Raw genomic sequence first — 19967 nt, forward strand, 5'->3', positions numbered from 1 at the left:
AAAATAATTGGCCACAGAAATTTGGTTGAATCAGACAATTTGATCAGTCTAAATTTGAAACCATCACTGCAAAAGCTGCAATTAGCACCATTAAGATTTCTAACTCTATTTGAGAAAGGGATAACTCTGTAGATCATGACTCCGGTAAACCCCAACCTCTGCTCTGCTCCACCTTCTTGAGACAACAGTCTGCCTTTCTGTCTGGATGAAATTGGTGCATGTGCAGCAATTTCCATAAATGTACTAAACGTTCACCCAACAGAATGCTTCTCATAGAAAAGCATCATACTAATGTTTCCCTATGAAGCCTTTCACATTTGCTTGAACAAGGGAATCAGTTAGCCTTCCTGGCTGTCAGCTTGACAGGGGTGTTCCTAAATTAAGATTTCTCTGCTAGGTAGAATATGCATAACTAATGGGCAGCATTTCAAGGCTCTCATTACAGACTGTAGACTCACAAAATATGGCGCTGTGGCAGCCCTAGTTGAGACTGGTAGGATATACTCTAGACCGATCCATGTTTCCAATGCATTATGGTATAAATGCGTAATGCAAGATGGTAAAAAAAATTAAAAAACATCTGCAGCATCTAAATTAGATTTTTTTGGTCAGGCTTGGCCTCCCAGTGTTCTCAATGGAAATACTAAGCATAACCTTCAGGCTTCTTTCCTGTATGAGAAGAGATAATACCAGTAGCATCACTGAGCAAGCTAAACAGCTAATCTCTGGAGAACAAACAAATCACAGGTTCATACACAGGAAGCTATGAAAATATGTAATGTAACATATGCACAGAAGTTCTTGTATGAGTTTATCAAGATGGAGCTTATAGCTCTGATTATCTTGGGGGGAAGGCACAATAGGGCTGGGCTCCTTGTACCAAAACGTGTAGAGTACACATAAACAAAACTGTTAATCTACTTTATCCTTACTTCCTTATCTGAAAGGAAAACTCCAAAAACCTCCCGCAGTAGTGGCTATAGTCCCAGGAGTGTCCTGTCACTATTCCACAATAAGTAATCAAGCAGTTTCATGATTTGACATCTTAACTTGATTTCTGCTGGGCTCCCACAGTTGCATCCCCAACAGGAGGGTCTGAATTGCACTACATAGCTAAGCACGGCTATACAGGAATGTGCTTGTTGACTGAATGTGTCAGCTGAGAACTCTAGTCCAGTGAGCGTGGACAAAATGAAATCCTCCACCAGGGTGCCACGCTACACAGCATTATAGGAGTGCTCTGAGCACCCCTCACAGCTGTCACTCGGGGCCCCCTACTGCCATGGTGCCCTGTGCGATCGCACAGCTCGCACACCCCTAAGGGCATGCTTTATTCTACAGAGATAACCAACTTCTCTTGTAGAAGACCAGGATTGGCATGAGTGCCTGGGAGACCCAGGTAAGTTGTTAAAACTTAAAACTACAGCTGTTCCGCCTCTCATGACATCATTATCTCATGAAGCTTTGGATGACTTATAAAGAATCTACTTGCTAAGACTACTTACAGTGGAACATCACCAGGACACTCCTGGCATAATAACCACTAAAGTGGACTGATATGGTCATGGTGCTTGGAGTGTTCCTTTAACATTTCTTACTGATACCTGTCTGCTGATACCTTCTGTGTTGAACCTAGCTCTGTTTAATTGTTTATGCTGCCTTCTCCTGTGATTCACAACTTGTTTTGTTTCCTAGAGTCTGTTTCACTGTACTGGCAAATTTTATATTAGACGTGCTACCTGTTATGTTTCCTTTTACTGTGCTGACACCTATTGGGTACAAAGTTAATTGTGACCTTTTCTCAGCCATTACTCTTCTTTAACCCCTTAAGGACCAAACTTCTGGAATAAAAGTGAATCATGACATGTCACACATGTCATGTGTCCTTAAGGGGTTAAAGGGACACTCCACTGTCAAAATACAAAAAAACTGTTTAGTTGATATACCCCCAATTAAAACATCCATGTATTTAATTATGCATTTTTTTTCATTGGAGGTATATCTGAAACCTTTCCAAGCCCTCCCCTTCTAACCCAGCCAAGACTTTCTGTGACTGTCCAATCACAGACTTTTCAATGAGAAGTCTTTGGCAGACAAGTGCTCTGGGCAATTGCTGCCTCTTGAGTTCATCTCCACTGAGCTAACCAAACCAGGAAGTAACAAGATTGGTTGACTGACAGTCAGGGGGTGTAATATTATTGACTCATAAATGTGCCAATTTTTTTTTTTTATTGGTTTTGTACACAAGGTATACAATGAGTTAATCAACTAAGATTGGTATAAGCAAGCTTAACAAGATACTTATTATGGGAAGTTAAGTGCAAACAAGGAAGGACATTCAGTGTGCTAACAAGATAGAAAGAACATAACATGTGGTGTTACTGGTTTTGCGATACTCAGTGGAATGGGAACACTGTATCTATGCTGGCATAGAAAAAACATAAAACATAACACTTGGAGAAGGTGATTACACTCCACTGGCTGTCAACTCGCCCTGTTACTCGCTCGCTGCGCATGTGCATTTCTTCTCCATTGCTCCTCTATGAGGAGTATTGGATTGGAGGCTCAACTAGGAAGCAACGCCTCCATGATGATGTCGTGGGAGGCGTTGCAGCCTGGAGCACCGAGGAAGTCTTTGTGAGTGCAGGAAAAGGTAAAACCTTTTATAACTCATTGATATTGCTCATGGTGGTGGGTGATAAATCGAATTAGGGCCTAGGGCTTGTTTGAAAACTACTAAAGCTTGTTCCTGTTCTTCTTTATAGAGTGGGCGAATGGATTCCATCAATTTTTTGAATTCTTCAATAATTCTCCAGCAAGGGGACTCCACAGAGCACAGTAAGAGAAGAAATGTTACACAAACAGGAGAATTACAATCACCAGCTTGTATCCTTGATTAGCGGTAACATTTTTCATTTTATATAGATTCAGTGGTTCTATTTCTATATAATAGATGGATTTACAGGCTGACCACCCAAATATCTATAAGGCGTTTAATATAAGATAATACAATTATGTAATAGTCCATTAGGTGATGCATGACATTCTAATCTTCTGCCATCTTAAACATATTGACATTAAAGGATAACTCCAACCAAAAATCTGTGTTTTCCTAAAACACTGGTTTTGGTTATCGTAACCTTTGCTGAGGTGGTCTCCCACCAAAATAAGAGAATTAAGACAAAACTTGGTTGGATCTTATTACTTCTACATATTTATTGTGAATTTAAGGGTTTACTGTTCCTTTGTTGATGTATTCTCACTGGTGTGGTTGAGGTTGTATGAAGAAAAAAAATAAAAATGTTTTCCAGGACCAAAGCCAAGTTCTCCCTACTGTGGGGATATTTATGGGATAATAATAGTAAACAGTTGAGAATTGCCCACTATTTCAATTCTCAGATCCCAAAGATCGTTATCGTGTAAGTGAAATGTATTCCATATAAATAAAATCACAATTTGTTATAAAAATAGATACAATTTATTGTGACAATTTAAATAATAATAATAATAAGTAACATGCGTGACAATAATCAATGCATATTCAGTATAACATGAGTATGCAATACAAATGGCAATACATTTCACTGGCTAACACAGCATAGAATCTACAACATTAGCTGTCAAGAGAAGATTTATGACGGTAGTTCACAGAAAAACGAAAGTGAAACTTACACACAGACACAGAGCTTGCAGCTTAAGGCCATAAAACTTTAGCTAGCAGTTAGAATAACCCTTTCAATGCTGACTAGACCTCCTAGGTAATTAAAACCTATTCTCATGTAATTTTAAATAAAATAACATTTAAACCAGCTCATTAGTCATTTCCTGGAACCATCCAATAAGAGTAATCTACCATGTTCTATAAGCAGAATTTTAACTTGCCTAAACAGATATTTTATCTTATTTTAGAGCAAATCAATACACCTGGATAAATATCACGATATGCTAACATGTGATATGTCACATTAATACATAATTATTCTTCTCCCATCTGCAGATTGGGATATTATAACTATATATTCTTTAGTAACTAAGATTTCTAAATATCGAAATCTGATCGTGATTTATCCAGGCATATATCATGCTATTAGAAAATTTTAATTAAATTAGATTAATTAAATGAAACCAGTATAATTACCAGTTGAGCAGATATTTTCATCAGATTAGTAGCTAGTCTCAGGAATTGAATGGATCTGTGATTGGTGTGTAAGAAATTCTGAGTGCCCTGGAGTGGATATCTGTCATGTATTTCTCTGCATTGCCCCCGACTGCTCACCTCTTTGCTTCTTTGCATTCCTCTCTTTTCCCTTTGTCTTCACTTTTTTTTTTTTTTTTAATTCTTTATTTATGCCAAGGTAAAAACAGTACAGTGAACACACATTACATCGAAATATTGGAAGATATAGTAACAGTTTGTATGCCATGTCTCCAGTGCATCTTTAAAAACAAAAGAGTGACACTCCTTACATACTTTTCCTACACCGACATATCGTGGAGTGAGTAGAACAAACAATATAGCGTGGACACACTGTCCTCCCTGGTATATTTTAATTTATAACATAAAAGTAAAATCAGATAAGACGTGAATAAAATATAAATCACCACATATCCATTTCTTTAGTCGATGGGACATGCCCTATTCTTTCTCAGGTTTTCATATGCGGGTTCAAAAAATCCGCCTCTGAGTCACCTAAGAATTGCTATCCGTCTGTTTCTGTGCGTACAGGTCCATGTCCCCTCGTAATGCATGTTAGTTACGTATTGAGTGGTTATATTTCAACATTTGCGGTGAATACTCACGGTAAAAAGAAAATAGAAGAAAACAGATAAGAGGGGTAAGTAGGAAGAAAGAAAAAGGGAGTACGAGGGGGGGGGGGGGGGGGGGGAGGGTGCAGGGAAGAACCGGCCAGTTCATATCCAATCTATCTAATCCTAGCCTTGGTAGTATCGTTAGCGTGTACCTCAGGCATTCGCTGCGCTGGCTTCCCAAGGGCCCCAAATTTTTTCAAACTTTTTGGTCGAGCCTCTAACCCTGGCTGTTAGGTCATCCATCAGATAATGATCTCTAATCTTCCGAATTACCATATCAATTTCCGGAGCCTCTCTCCGCAGCCACACCTGTGCCAATGCTCTCCTAGCGGCTAGGTTCACCTTATGCAACAGGGTCTGTTCCGCTTTTGTCCAGTTCTCCATAGATCTAGCCAGCAAGAACACCCACGGGTCCAGCTTAACCTCCCTCTCAAATATGTCTTGTATCAATTGCGCAACCTGCCGCCAAAAGACCTGTGCTATTGGACATTCCCACCACATGTGAACGTAAGTGCCCTTGAGGCCGCACCCCCGCCAGCATAAGTCTGTAGTAGTTTGGTTCATACGGCTCAACTTAACTGGGGTAACATACCATCGAAACAGCGTCTTGTATGCTTGTTCTTGTATTGAGACGCACATAGAGGATTGCGCGGCCGCCTCCCACATTTCCTGCCATTCCACTCCTTCCAGTGTCTCCCCCAAGTCTGCCTCCCATTGATCTATATATGTAATTCCTCCCCATTCTAAAGTGTTATTGCACAACTGTGAGTATAGAAGCGAAATCAGTTTGCTCGGGAATTGTTCTGTCGCGCACATTCTTTCAAAGAATGTCATCTTTGCTACTGCGGCTTTTTTAACCTGAGTGTCTTGGGCGTAAGCTCTAATCTGGAGGTATCTAAAAAAATCAAAGGTTCGCAAAGATGTTTTGTTGCTCAAATCCTCAAATGTCACCAACGACCCTCCCTCATACAACTGGTATAATCTCTGCAACCCCGCCCGTTCTATGCCTCTAAAATCCCGGGCCGTCATTCCTGGTAGGAATGCCGTGTTCCTCAAGAGAGGGGTCATCGGAGAAGGGGAGGACGCCAGGCCATACTTAGGAGCGGCTGCGTCCCATATCCTCAGAGAGTTGATAATCGCTGGACAGGGCACTGTGATGTGTGGTCTGTGCTCTCTAGGGGTCCACATATAGAACTGAGGCCTATCCAGTCCCATAAGGGATGCTTCCAGGTCTACCCATCTCCTTTCCTCCGGTGGAGAGTGCCACATTGCCACCTGGGCCAGTTGGGCTGCCTCATAATAAAAATGTAAGTGTGGAAGGCCCAGTCCGCCCCTGTCCCTAGCTCGGTAGAGGATGTTGCGTGAGACTCTATGTTTTTTGTTTTGCCATATGAATTTGCCTATCGTTTGTTGAAGTGTCCCTAAGTCAGACCTAGTTACTTTAATCGGGAGGGCCTGAAACAGGAATAATATTCTGGGGAGTACATTCATTTTAACAGAATGGATCCTCCCTATCCAAGAAATCGCCTTATCAGTCCAGTTCTCCATGTCCGCTATCAACGTCCGTATCAGCAGGGTGTAATTCTGTTGAAACATTTGAGATGGGTCTGCCGTTAATCGGATGCCTAAATATTTTATGTAATCCCTCGCTATTCGTAAGCTATGTGTCATCCTTATGTAAGTGACGTCCGTCTCTGGCATACCTATAGGTAGTACGCTAGACTTGTCCATATTCACTTTGTATCCGGCCAGTTCCCCAAAATCCTTCAGTACGGTCGTTAATGCCGCCATAGAGTCTCTCGGTTCAGTCAGAGTCAATAATACGTCGTCCGCAAATGCCGATACCACATATCTTTGCCCACCTACATCTATCCCTTTAATGTCCGAAGTTACGCGTATTGCCTGAAGGAGTGGTTCTAACGATAAAGCAAATAATAAGGGGGACAATGGGCAGCCCTGTCTAGTACCGTTGCTCAGATCGAATGGCTTTATCCTTGCGCCCGAAATGCGAATTTGCGCCCTGACGTTGGTGTACATGGCTCGCACTGCCGTCGTAAACTGGGCTGGGAAGCCAAAATGGTCCAGCAATGTAAATAAATAAGGCCATTTAACCCTGTCAAACGCCTTTTCGGCGTCCAATGACAGTAACATTGTCGGTATTTTCCTGATGTTTTGTCTCCATATGAGATCTACATTACGCCTGGTATTCTCGAAAAGCTGTCTATTTGGTATAAACCCCACCTGATCGGGGTGAACCAAACGAGACAGCATTGGGTTAATCCTGGCGGCTAGAATTTTCGCCAGTAGTTTGGAATCGTGGTTGATAAGGGATATTGGGCGAAAGTTTTCCGGGAACGACAGATCCCGACCTGGTTTCGGCAGTAATACAATATCTGCAAGTGACATGTCTCTATCAGGAGGTCCTCCCTCCAGTAACTCGTTAAACCAAGCTTCCATATGCGGGACTAGTTCTTCCCTAAAAATTTTATAGTAAGAGCCATCAAAACCATCCGGTCCCGGTGCCTTATTGCTCTTCAAGGCAGAGATTGCTATGTCCACTTCCTCTGCCGAGATAGGTTTCCTCAAGTATTCAACATCCGCCTCTTTTAGTTTTGGCAAGTCCAGCCCGGTAAGAAAAGCTTGTAATCTGTCCCTCTCACTTTGTACACTGGCCGGGTCTGTTGTGGAATGATTGTACAATTGAGTGAAAAATTCTGTAAATACCGTTGCTATGTCTGTTGGGTCTGTGCGGCTTTGACCCGAGGCATCCTTGATTTGTGTGATGTGGGTCCTCTGCTGTCGTGGTCGGAGCGACCTCGCCAGCAGGGTGTCCATCTTGTTAGCTTTTTCGAAGTAGGTCCGTTTAGACCAAATGATAGCCCGCGCCGTCTCGTCAAGTAGCGTTCCCCTGACCGAGGCCCTCAGGTCCTGGACCGCCCGCAAACTAGTGAGTGTAGCGTCCGCCTTATGTTTTTGTTCAGCCTTACGCAAAGACTCCAGAAGGGATGATAGCAATAGGGCTTTGCGCTTTTTCTTTAGTGTAGCTTCGCGAATCAAAATGCCTCTAATCACCGTTTTGTGAGCCGACCACACCGTCACCTTAGACAGTCCTGATTCGGCTTCTCTGGCAAAATAGTCAGTCAATTCCCCCCTTACCGTCTCAACAATCTCAGAATCACGAAGCATAGACGTATTCAATTTCCAGGACCACGGGGACGCCACACTTAGTCTATCTAGTGTTAAGGACACATCTGCGTGATCCGACCAAGTGATGGAGCCTACAGTCGACTCCGACACCTTGGGAACCGAGGAGGGATTGACCAAGAAGAAGTCAATTCTCGAGTATGTATCGTGGGGTGCTGAATAGAACGTAAAATCGTCCTCATCAGGATGTTGCGCCCTCCAAACATCAACAAGGCCTGTATCCTGTATGAAGATGTGTAGTAATTTGTCTTGCCCGCCCCTGTTGTGTGATCTAGGGAGGTTTTTACCAGATCCCCTATCTCTCGCTGGGCATGGAGCTGCATTGAAATCGCCACCTACTATCACCATTCCATGTGGCAATGCATTGATTACCTGAGTCAATTCTGCCCAGAACTCCTTGGAGGGGTCGTTCGGGCCATAAAGATTAAGAATATGTATACTATGGGAGTAGAGCGTTCCTGACAGGAGTACGAAGCGGCCTCCCGAGTCTGTGTGTATCTTTGTAACAGTGAGCGGGCATCTGTGATGGATCAAAATTGCTACCCCATTCCTCTTATTTAGAGCTCTAGACTCATAAGTGGTGCGGTATGTATGGTCCCTAAGCGCAAACTTAGCTGACGCTTGAATGTGTGTCTCCTGCAGGAAGGCTATGTCTGGGTTTAATCTTTTGAGGTCCCTAAACATAAGGCGCCTTTTTTTGGGTGCGTTAAGTCCCTTAACATTCAGTGACAATATCTTTACCGGCATGGACCTGCCCTACTGGTTTCGCTATGATAGGGCATATTGTTACGCATGCGCACTAAATTGACCCCAGGTACCTTTCTCGTTGGTGGAAGGACCATGGTTCGCCCGTATGCTCTAGTCTGCTCAGTGCATGCAACCTCAATCAATGTTTTCTCACCGGCCGTCCCGCTTCCTTTCCTTGATTGGACTTGCACGTCCTTCAGGTGAACTCCATTTAATCTCCGGCCAATCCTTAGGGGTGTCTCCCCCACGCCCCCCTCCAGGGAAAAGTAGGGTAGGGAATGCAAAGGGAATAAAAAGGGAAAGGAAAAGAGTGAAGTGGAAAGAAGGAAAACAAGAATCGAGAAACATATTATATACAACAGGTGCCTGGTCTTACCGGTAGCCAGGCATGTGTGGGGTGTGAGTCCCCGTTCCTCCAGTATTCCTGAAAGGTCCTATAGGAGCAGGGACTCAGACCAACCTAAATTTTAAATTGTAAATGAGACCACATTCGCATAGTATAGCATCGTAAGCCTCCATTGCCGTTACAGTCGCCTAGTAGGGGCATCTCACCACAATCTGACGAGGGTCAGTATAATTGTACACCATTCTGGGCTCTCCCCTTCCCCCATCCATCCGCCCATCCCGCAGTATTCCCGCCCTCCTGATCCCCTAAAAAGCATAATGTTGCCACCAAGGATGAGAGCTGTGACATAAATCCCTAAGAAAGCCCGGCCAGGAGAGCTATGGCGAGTACAGCGTTGCCCCAGCTCACACTTCAGGAAAAATGTAGAGCCCAAAAAAGTATGGTACAGTCCCCGTAATCGAAAATGAGAATCGGAGCAGTTGAGACTCACGAGAACTCCCCTCCCATCACAAAATCGCAAATCCCGCGCCTTACCACGTGTTTAACCCCCTGAGGACACATGACGTGTGATACATGTCATAATTACCTTTCCTTCCTTAAGTTCGGTCCTCAAGGGGTTAAGGGGCCCCCTGAGACAATGCTCTACTAGGTGGCGCGAGTGACACTGACAAAAAGATAGCGAGGAACAATGGTATCCCCCCGCCACCCACCACTACGTTTCTTGGTAGTTAGCCTCGGTTTAAGCTAGATGGCAACAATCCAACATAGAAATATATAGAAGGATATGAAAACAGGCAATGCCTTAAAATAAAGCAATAGTTGTGGAACAGAAAAAGAAAGAAAAAATAAGTTCTCCCTGCCGCAATCCGCCCCGCCGCCCTCCATAACCTTCCCGCCACCCGACGGCTATTTTGAAAAATTAAGTTCAGGTCCCGAAAATCATCCATGCACCTGCAAGCCTTAGCACTGTGTTTCAGTCAAAACCTAGGTACGGGCATGGATGAGCACTGACCCGAAGTCCCCAGAAGGGCCCAAAAAAGGGGGACACTACCCTCAACTTCGCCTTAGGTAGTTCCTGCCAGGAGATAGAAACCCTAACCCTCCCCATGGTAAACCGGAGCCCCCCCGTAAGAGAGCCTCAGGCCGAGTGTAGAGGGCCCAATTTTAGCGGGTATAAAAGCCCCCAAACTCCCAAAAAAGATAAAAAACTGAAGAACTTGCCCGCAAATAGAAAAAACACCTCCTCCCAAAATCAGGATGCAGAACACCCCCCACCAGCCATCCCCACGAGGAGTTGGCCCCAAAATGAAATAGAACACCCTTCAGACCTCACTCGCCCGCCGTGTACCAATCTCGGGGGAGGGGATGCACCGTCGCCATCGCTGCATCTGGGATCGTGATTCCTCCTGTTTCTTGCACCCCTAGCTCGTGCAGAAATGACACCGGGTCGCCCCCCGGGTGTAAAATCTTAGAGCGGCCGTCCTTAAACGCCATCAGCCGAAACGGATATCCCCATGCATATTTAATGGAATGCCGCTGGAGCAATTCCGTTATAGGCCGCCATTCCCGCCGCTGCCTCAGGGTGTCCGGCGTCAGGTCTTGATATAAGGCCAATTCCGCTCCTTTATACTTAATGTGGCCTTCTCTCCCGCGTCTCATCAAGGCTTCTTTCGTTTGAAAAAATTGAAACTTGATGATGACATCTCTGGGCTTGTTATCGTTCACCCGGCGGGCTCTCAATGCGCGGTGCGCTCTCTCTATGTGCCAATGATTTTCCGATATATCTGGGAGGAGCGGTTTAAATATGGAGGATACGACCTCAATCAGGGAGCCTTCCCCCTCCTGTTCTGGCAGACCCCGCAGCCTAATGTTATTCCTGCGCGAGCGGTTACCCAGGTCATCTAACGCAGATTCAGCCGCCGCCAACCTGGACGTTAAGAGGTTAATTTGGGCCGCGGCCGCATTGTGGGCTCCCACCATGGACTCTACACGCTGTTCTAAGACTGCAGTTCTGGTCCCCAGGGCATGAATTTCCGCCTTGACCTCAGCGGTATTCCTGGCTATTTCTGTTGCCAGGAAAGACCTTACCTCTGCCAAGGTAGCCAGTATCTGCTTAGTATCTGGCTCTTGGGGTCCGGGTGTCGCGCTGGAGCCAGGACTGGACGGAGATCGAGGCCCTCCTGTGCTCTCCCGTCCGCCATCTTGGGTGGAATTCCTCATGGCGCGGGAGGCTGCAAAGAGATCCGACACCGTCACTCCCTGCTCAGCGTGTTTTTTCGTCTGCTTCTTAGGGGCCCGCTTGTCCATCTCGGGTTTCCCCGCAGGCAGCTGCCGGTAAACTCACAGTCTGATTGCTGAAATTCGCTGTTGGTCCGGCGATCCCGGTGGAGCTTCACGCAGGTACGTCCAGCTCGCTCCGACCGCAGACCACGCCCCCCTGTCTTCACTTTTAAAGGGAAAAATTCACTAGGTGATAGACCAATAGAAAACTGGAGGTGTGGTTACCTTCCAGATAGCAATTTAAGTATTTGGTCTATAGAGGGCAGTCTCATCCCACTAAACATTCCTATCCAGGAAAGAGTTAACTTTTCCTGGTGGCTATTTTGACATCATTTAGCTTATCTTTATGGTTATTTATAATTTAAGTTTTCTGTCAGTTCAAAGAGTTTCTTTGGGCTTTCTTCAGACTATGTGTCTGGCAAATCCTGCTATAATTTCTAATTTGACAGTTATAACTAAGTATGACCCCTAAACTTACAATGGGACGTTATACAATATCGAAAGTAAAATTAAATTATTTAATCTTCTCTGTCACAAATGTCTGGGTTTAGAATTGATTATATTCCATTAGCATTTAGACAGTCTGTCCATCCCCCTTTCTCATTTCTTATCAATTTGGTTTGTATATACTAAGAATTCCTTAGCTTCTGGCAAAGTGGTTAGTTTTACAGAAGGGATAGAAATCTTGTGTCTTTTGTTAACTTGAAAATAACAAAATGGAGTCTGCTCTGTTCAGAATAATTCAGGCAATATACACTTTAATTTCTATCATAGCACAAAATGTCTGCCGATATAAATACCCTGACACTGCAGCCCAATCCTCCATGACTGATGTCACCCCCTCTCACCAAAGGCAAGGCAGATTGAGGGCAGAGCATGGGTGGCACGGAGTGGGGGACCATGCCGCCATTGGTTGTCTGGCGATAGATCTTAATTTTCACAGGATTCACATTAGCGACCCTGACCTCTTGTTCTTGGCTGTCTCTTGATGCCTTATGACAGAGGTCAAGTTACATTACCTGCACCTGTGCATTGATAGTGCACCTAAAGACTCCAGGCACCATGATCACTTCAAATCAGTAAAGTGGTCATTGTGCTGGTGTAACTCTTTAAGCAACTTTCAGGTATTTAAATTATGATAACTCACCCTGTATAATAATCCAAATCTGGTAAAGACTTCAAATTACCTGTCTCATATTGGAGCTCTATTCCACAATGATATTATGTTTATGTTTTAATCCATGTCTTATTCTACATCTGGTAAGGCATTTTATTATAATTTGTTCATATTGGTTCTTTTGTTAACAGTGCAGTGGTAACACTGATAATTCAATTATCCAACTTAAAAGGCTACTCCAAGCATCATAACAACTGCAGCTCATTGGTTGAGATTGTCATCTCATTACTCTTAGCCAATGAGCTATGTCTTGCACTGCTGGGCTTAGCCCAATAAAGAGATCATCCAGTGGAGAGTGCATTTACATGGGATAATTTTTTTACTAAATGGTTTGCCCCTTGCAGTAAGAGGCTTTCAGGGTACTTCTGGCACCAAAACCACTATAACATGCTGTAATTGTTATGGTGCTTAGAGTGTTCCTTAACCCCTTAAGGACCAAACTTCTGGAATAAAAGGGAATCATGACATGTCATACATGTCATGTGTCCTTAAGGTGTTAAAAAGGTCACTATAGGCATCAGAACAACTTTAGCTTACTTAAACCGTTTTAATGCACATAGATCATGCCCCTGCAGTCGCATTGCTCAATTCTCTGGCATTTAGGAGTAAAATCACTTTCTCTTCTCTTTATGCAGTCCTAGCCACACCTTTCTTGCCTGTGACTCATACAGCAAAACAAAACAACTACGTTGTTAAGTGTAAAATATCGATTACTTAACTTCAATTAGTCTGTAGCCTCCCACGATCGTTATCCACCAAAAAACGATCATATATATGTATAGAACCACAAGCAGAAGTGGGATACGGCTGTACAGTCTATATAGGGAACATACAAGGAAAAACAATAGTGTGATACAGTATATACAGTGAAAATGTGCGCTTAAATGGATGCACTCACGAGATAGTAAAGGTAAAACAGCATTCAAGGTGCCTCCCCAGGGAGTATGGGGGGATGCTGGTATCCTTCGGTAGTGTCTAGCAGCCAAATGGGACACAGGACTCCAGGTGAGTAATGGTAGAAAATATTTGTAGTTTTATTTTCTTTAAAAGGTGATACAACACCAAGCAGATAAAATATAAAAGTGCAGCAGTAGGTCCAACGCGTTTCGTTCAACACAGGAACTTCATCAGGGACCGCACAGTAAAACAAATCAACAGCAATATTGCAGATTGTAAAAAAATACACATCCTGTGGATGGATGTGTATTTTTTTACAATCTGCAATATTGCTGTTGATTTGTTTTACTGTGCGGTCCCTGATGAAGTTCCTGTGTTGAACTCATACAACCTGCATGTGACTCATACAACCTGCATGAAAAAAAATGTTTAATTTTCAATCAACTGTTAACTTGTTATAAAAGTTATTATCTCCTGCTCTAGCAGGCTATTGACTGAACATGAGATGAGAACATCTCATAGACTGTTCAATAGAGGAAGTTTAAACATTAGATCTCTCTTTATAGGAAGTGTTGTGTAAGGCTGTGTAAGTCATATGCAGGCAGTTGTGGATAGGACTGTATAAATTAAAGTGATTTAACTCCTAAATGGCAGAGAATTGAGCAGTGAGACTGCAGGGACACGATCTATACACCAAAACTTCTTTATTAAGCAAAAGTTGTTTTGGTCCCTTTAGTGCTCCTTTTAACAACATTTGAATCATGAAGAGCAGACTTGATCCTGCGACTCTGATATGTGGCACCTGGAGACCTGACCTCAGAAATATCGCTATTTGTTTCTTGTCTGAAAGCAATTTACGATGCTCCGTTTCTTTTCCTTCACCTGCTTTCCAGTATTTGTAATTGGGTCCATGGAAATGGTAAATCAGAAATTAGCTCATATAGAGTGTGGGTTGGAAACACAAGATCTGGTAAGCAGTGTATTACAACATATCCACTAAGCTCTTTGGTATGGTTAATATTTTGTAAACATTGGATTTTTTTTGGCTTTGGCTTCCATTCACAAGAACAAGCGGTTTTAATTTGATAATTATCGATCATGACCTTTTCTGCTTATCATGAGAAAGCCCACCTATTCTTTTGACTTTATTTTGTTAACGATTGCAGAGTATATTTTTTATTTGATTTTCTTTATTTTTGATGCTAACTCTTTGAACAAGTTTTTTTTTATGCATGTTTTATATCTATATGTGAGCGATATATTGATGTAAATATATACTCTGATGATTATATAGTTTGATTTATAGCTAAATAAAATTTTAAATAAAAACAAATATCATGAATAGAATAATGAAGGTCAACTATGGACAATGTGTAGTCGACATAATATTTTGAAACCATATGTAGTGCATTAAAAGTACGTACTGGGATACATGCAATAAATTAATGAAATGTGAACATTCCTAAATGATTTATGAAGTACGGAATGATCCTTGCACTTATGATATTGGTTTCAATCTTTCAATTGTATTGTAGATAAATGATTGTTGGGAGGGAGAAAAATCAGTCGATAGATTAATGTTACCGAAGAGACCACAGGAAAAAAACAAATGTATTGAAGGTATGTTTACAGTACCATAACAACCCTGAAATTCTATTAACATAACATATTTTCACCTATTGGTTGGGATATAACATTAAATAATATGAATATATTGTTATATATATAACAAAACCTATAAACAGTTATTTGTTCTGTTGTTTGAAAATGAATAAGAGCAAGGCATGGGCATAGAATATGAAACATCTTTATACAGTTTATTTCTGCTCACAGGGATAGGTCAGCTATGAATGTTTCTTTAAAAAAATCTTTGCTTAATGAAATAGATAAATGAAACAGGAAACGTTAAAGATAAAAACAGGTAATCACAAGTTCTTAGGCAAGTACCCACATTTTGTACATAGTAATAGCTTGGTGAACAGTTCTTTAACAGCAAAATCTGTTCAGTGTCCCTTCTTAAATATATAGCAGAATGAATTTAACAAAGCACCTTCATTACACTCTTTTACAGTGTCTCCAGTTGCACTGAGAATACAGTGAATCATGTATTTATTGCAAATGCCTGTATAACCTGATGAATATGATGTACTGATCTCAACTAATTAATAGCCCAGTAAGATCTACAGTGTTAGTTGCTTGTTGAATCTGGCAATCTTTGTAGGATGAGAAGATGAAAAGTAGAAAAATATTTTATTTCAGAATCATGGTTTTTTTTTTTTCTTCATCTCCAGAAAGTGACACAAAAGATTTTTGGACTTTCACCCCGACATTTCAAAGTTCCTTAACCAAAAATAATTTTCAACGTAAGCTGAAAGCTGAGAAGAAAGTAAGAATTATGTGTATTAAGAAATGCTGGGTCTCATTAAGCTATGTGTTCACATGTATCATTTATATTAATAAATATTTTAGTGTTCAATAAAAGCTCAAAAACATGCAGTTGAACAATCATTTAAATTTAGTGGAAATGTTTACATACTGACAAAAATGTCACTTGGTTGGACAAGGATCTTTTTGATTTTAGGAGGTGTGTCTGGAACCATAATCGGTGGACAGACCTATAGCAAATAGTGGAATGCGCAGCAAATAGCAGGTACAAACATCCAATCTGTATTCTGGCATATTTCCCAATAAAACATCAACGTTTCTGCCAGAGAGGATGGGGGGGGGGGTTAACACTATAGGGTTAATGCGGAGGGGGAGCAGTGTATTCATTTGAGGGAGGGAGGGAGGGGCAGTGTATTAATTTTGGGGAGGGAGAGGGGCAGTGTATTACATTGGGGGAGGGAGAGGGGCAGTGTATTAAATTAGGAGACGGGGTACAATGTATTAAATTTGGGGAGGGCAGTGTATTAAATTGGGGGAAACAGGGCAGTGTGTCAAATTGGGCAGAGTGGTAATGGGGGGACAGTGTATAGTGATGGGAGGGGGCAGTATGTTAAATTGGGGGAAAGGGTCAGTGTATGAGAGTGGTGGGAGGGGGGGCAGTGTATTAAATTAGGAGACGGGTGCAATGTATTAAATTTGGGGAGGGCAGTGTATTAAATTAGAGTGGTAGGAGCGAAGGCAGTGTGTTAAATTGGGGGAAACGGGGCAGTGTGTCAAATTGGGCAGAGGGTAGTGTATTAAAATAGGGGATGGAGGGGGGCAGTGTATTCAATTAGAGTGAAAAGAGATGGGGCAGTGTAGTAGATTGGGTGGAGACTGTAGTGTATTAGATTGAATTTGGGGGCAATTTATTGGATTTGTGGGCAGTGTATTAGGCTGGGCAGTGTATTAGATTGGGTCTGCATTGAGGTGCTGAAAGCTCCACATGGAGATGTTGATTGGCCATGCAAATTTTGCCACACATAGGATTGGCTGAGATCATCAAATTTTATTTCAGCCAAAGTGCAATACACACTCATAGGAAAATCAACAAGATAACGTAATTTGTTTTTTACAGCTGTGCAACAGCATACATTCACCATTTCAGACCCATTACCAAACTTTTCTTAATATGTCAAGGTAGTTGGACTGAAACATTGGTTATATGTAAATGCATGTCTCCTTAAAATAAATTCACTCTTTTGTTTACTTTGAAGCCCTATGAGCATGGAGACATCCAATGTCAGTTAGGCAACTTTTGGTTTTTTTTTAATGAAAAACATTTTTTTGGGTTTTTTTGCGGCCTACATAAACTTAAACCATGGTTTATTTGCCCTGTGTTAGCCTTTGAGATTGACATGCTTGATGTACAGTGTGTAGCATTGCTCTTTCATGACTTACTCACTAGGGGTTTGGTCAACCCTCTCAGAGGTATAAGAAAGTTGAAGTCAGGGTGCAGAATTTGAGAACAAAAAAGAAAAACAAAATAAATGTAGAGAGTGGAAGAAAACTGATTGAAGCCATAAGGCTTAAATGGGAAGTTTATGAAGGCAATCATTTTGGTTATTTTTGTAAGAAAATAAATACCGTATTTATCGGCGTATAACACGCACCGGCGTATAACACACACCTCATTTTAAGAAGGAAATTCCAGGAAATTTCCCCCCCTCCCATAGTATTCTCCCCCCCCTCATCCCATAGTGCCCCCCCCTTTCCATAGTATTCTCCACCCCCTCCCATAGTGTTCCCCCCCTTTCCATAGTATTCTCCCCCCCTCCCATAGTATTCTCCACCCCCTCCCATAGTGCCCCCCCCCCCTCCCATAGTGTCCCCTAGTGCACTTTCCCTCCCCTTGTCCCATAATTACTTACCTTCACAGCGCGCACCGCGGTACTGGAACTTCAATTTCAGGTTCCGGTTTCCGGCGGGACTGAAAGGAAGTGTGCACACTTCCTTTCAGTCCCGCCGGAAACCGGAACCTGAAATTGAAGTTCCAGTACAGCGGTGCGCTCTGAACACCGGCCCACGCTTCAAGACAGGTAAGTAAATATGGTATATCGGTATATTCAGAGAAAAAGTGCGTGTTATACGCCGATAAATACGGTATGTAATGAGCAAGTAATTTGCATATTTAAAATGTCTGTAATATTTACAGTCATAAGTGAAAAATAATATATTTGTGTTGGTATATTTTCCCCCCCACGAACTGAAGCTTATACCAAGACTGGTAGAATTGTATCAATGTCCGGGATTTTCAGAAGATGGTCCTTTGCCTTTTCCTCACGGGATTAAGTTGAGCACCATAATTAGTAATGTTGTTTTAGGCCATGAAAACACTGGGGGCAAGGTATGTCAATATATTCTTGTATTCAATGTATATATGTTCTTTTCCACTTTCTTTCTATATGTATATATGTAATACTAATAATTAAAAGCTGGTTATGACTTTACCATTTAAGAATGTTTAACATTTTACAAATATCAGGACTACAATTAAAGTTCAATTCAGCTACCAACTGAAAATGGCTAAAAGGTATTAAAACCTCATCAAACTTAAAAGCTAGTCTAAAAGGCTTATGGGGGGGGGCGGAGCTTGCCAGCCAAGCAGAGCAGACGTGCCTAGCTGGAGCTCCTGCGACTGGCAGCAGATTTTGGGGCAAAAACCCCTACTACCTGCAATATCCAAGCGACAAACAGCAATAATCAAGACCGGGGGATGCTGCACTACCTGGTGATACCCTACATAAGCATCCCAGAACCTGAGCAGACCAGCCCGAGGCTTGCGGCCTACGCCTGAACGAGCCGAGGTGAGACGGCCGCTCACCCGGTTCCGTGTTGGAAGCGGCAACAACCAACCCGAGCCTCCCCCCCCCCCCCCTCTGGACCAGTGGGGGTTATCCCGGTCCCCGCTGGCGCACCTACTGGCTCACATCCACAAGCCCTGATAGGGCACATGGAGCGGCTGCACCGCCACGTGAGCTCCAAGATGGCCGCCGGAGGAAAGCCTGAAGCCAAGCACCCACAGGGAGAAGACCGCATAGCTCAAGCCTTCGAGAGATTCTGGACGCAGTTCTGGAGTGCGGTCTACCCTCAAGCGAAGACGCCAAAGATGAAACGTGTGGCCCCAACCCGACCTCCTGGACACCGCACCGTACCACAACCCATTAAAAGAGGCCCGATTAAGGCACCAACAGCGCAGAGGAAGAGAAGGCAACAGGCCTATTCCCGCCAAAAGCCCCGTCCTGCGGAGTTCCTACACAGCTTCGGTCAGCAGGCTCTAAAGAGACATTCCTGTGGAAGCTCATCCTCTGCCCAGGAAGCCAGATCCCAGAGCGAAGGGAAGCAGTGTGGAGCCCTGAACCCAGCTGCAGCTACAGATGGGATCCCTAAGACTGTAATGCTGGACTGTGCAAAGGTCTGGGGGAGATGGGTGGTTGATCGGGGAGGCCCATACTACCTACCATTTTGTGGTGAGAGTCTCTATGCAATGGGTATAGGTTAAACTTTATCAGTTCTTTTTTTTTTTTTTTTTTTTTTCAGGGATCACTACCCTGTCTCGCTAGGTTACTACCCACGGGTAGTCCCCTGCACACTACTACCTTATGTTATCAAGCCAAAATAGCCCTAACATACTCCCAGCTATAGATTCAATCTTGTATTGATCGTAAATAATAACCCAAAATGTGCAATTTATGAGAAGCCATACCACTGTTATTGATTGTTTGTTATTCTGCTATTTTTTTTTTTCTTAAACAATGCCTGCTTATATGTATGAAACTGCCTGTGTTAAATCCTGCTTAACATACGACAGGTAGGATAGGCTATCTCCCTTGGCGCGAGTGGTTGCATACAGCCGTTATAGCAAGGCAAGCCTTGATACTATTTCTTACTCGTATGGAGCCGACACTAACGTAATTAGCCCCAAACTGCTAAGTAGTTACTGTGCACACTTGTTTTACTCTTGTCTTAGCCTGATACTGCAATCGTTAAATTGAGCTGAATAATTCTGTAAAATGTGCGAATGCTCGTGCCACTTCCTCATGTATGATACTCTTACAGTACGCCGATATAGCGCATGTTTAT

At 42.9% G+C, this 19967-nt stretch overlaps 1 protein-coding gene across 1 annotated transcript in view; it reads left to right on the plus strand.

The window, feature by feature from the left end:
* Positions 1 to 19967, plus strand: part of FAM227A (family with sequence similarity 227 member A) — a 56762-nt gene that overhangs the window by 21664 nt on the left and 15131 nt on the right. The window contains exons 2-6 of the mRNA XM_063427419.1: positions 2766 to 2886; positions 14354 to 14430; positions 14996 to 15080; positions 15752 to 15846; positions 18097 to 18231. Coding sequence (XP_063283489.1) covers positions 2775 to 2886; positions 14354 to 14430; positions 14996 to 15080; positions 15752 to 15846; positions 18097 to 18231 — 504 coding nt within the window. The 5' untranslated portion in view covers positions 2766 to 2774. The remainder of the gene's footprint in view (positions 1 to 2765; positions 2887 to 14353; positions 14431 to 14995; positions 15081 to 15751; positions 15847 to 18096; positions 18232 to 19967) is intronic.

Source organism: Pelobates fuscus, chromosome 7 (genome assembly GCF_036172605.1).
Source record: "Pelobates fuscus isolate aPelFus1 chromosome 7, aPelFus1.pri, whole genome shotgun sequence".
In the NCBI taxonomy this organism is placed as follows: domain Eukaryota; kingdom Metazoa; phylum Chordata; class Amphibia; order Anura; family Pelobatidae; genus Pelobates; species Pelobates fuscus.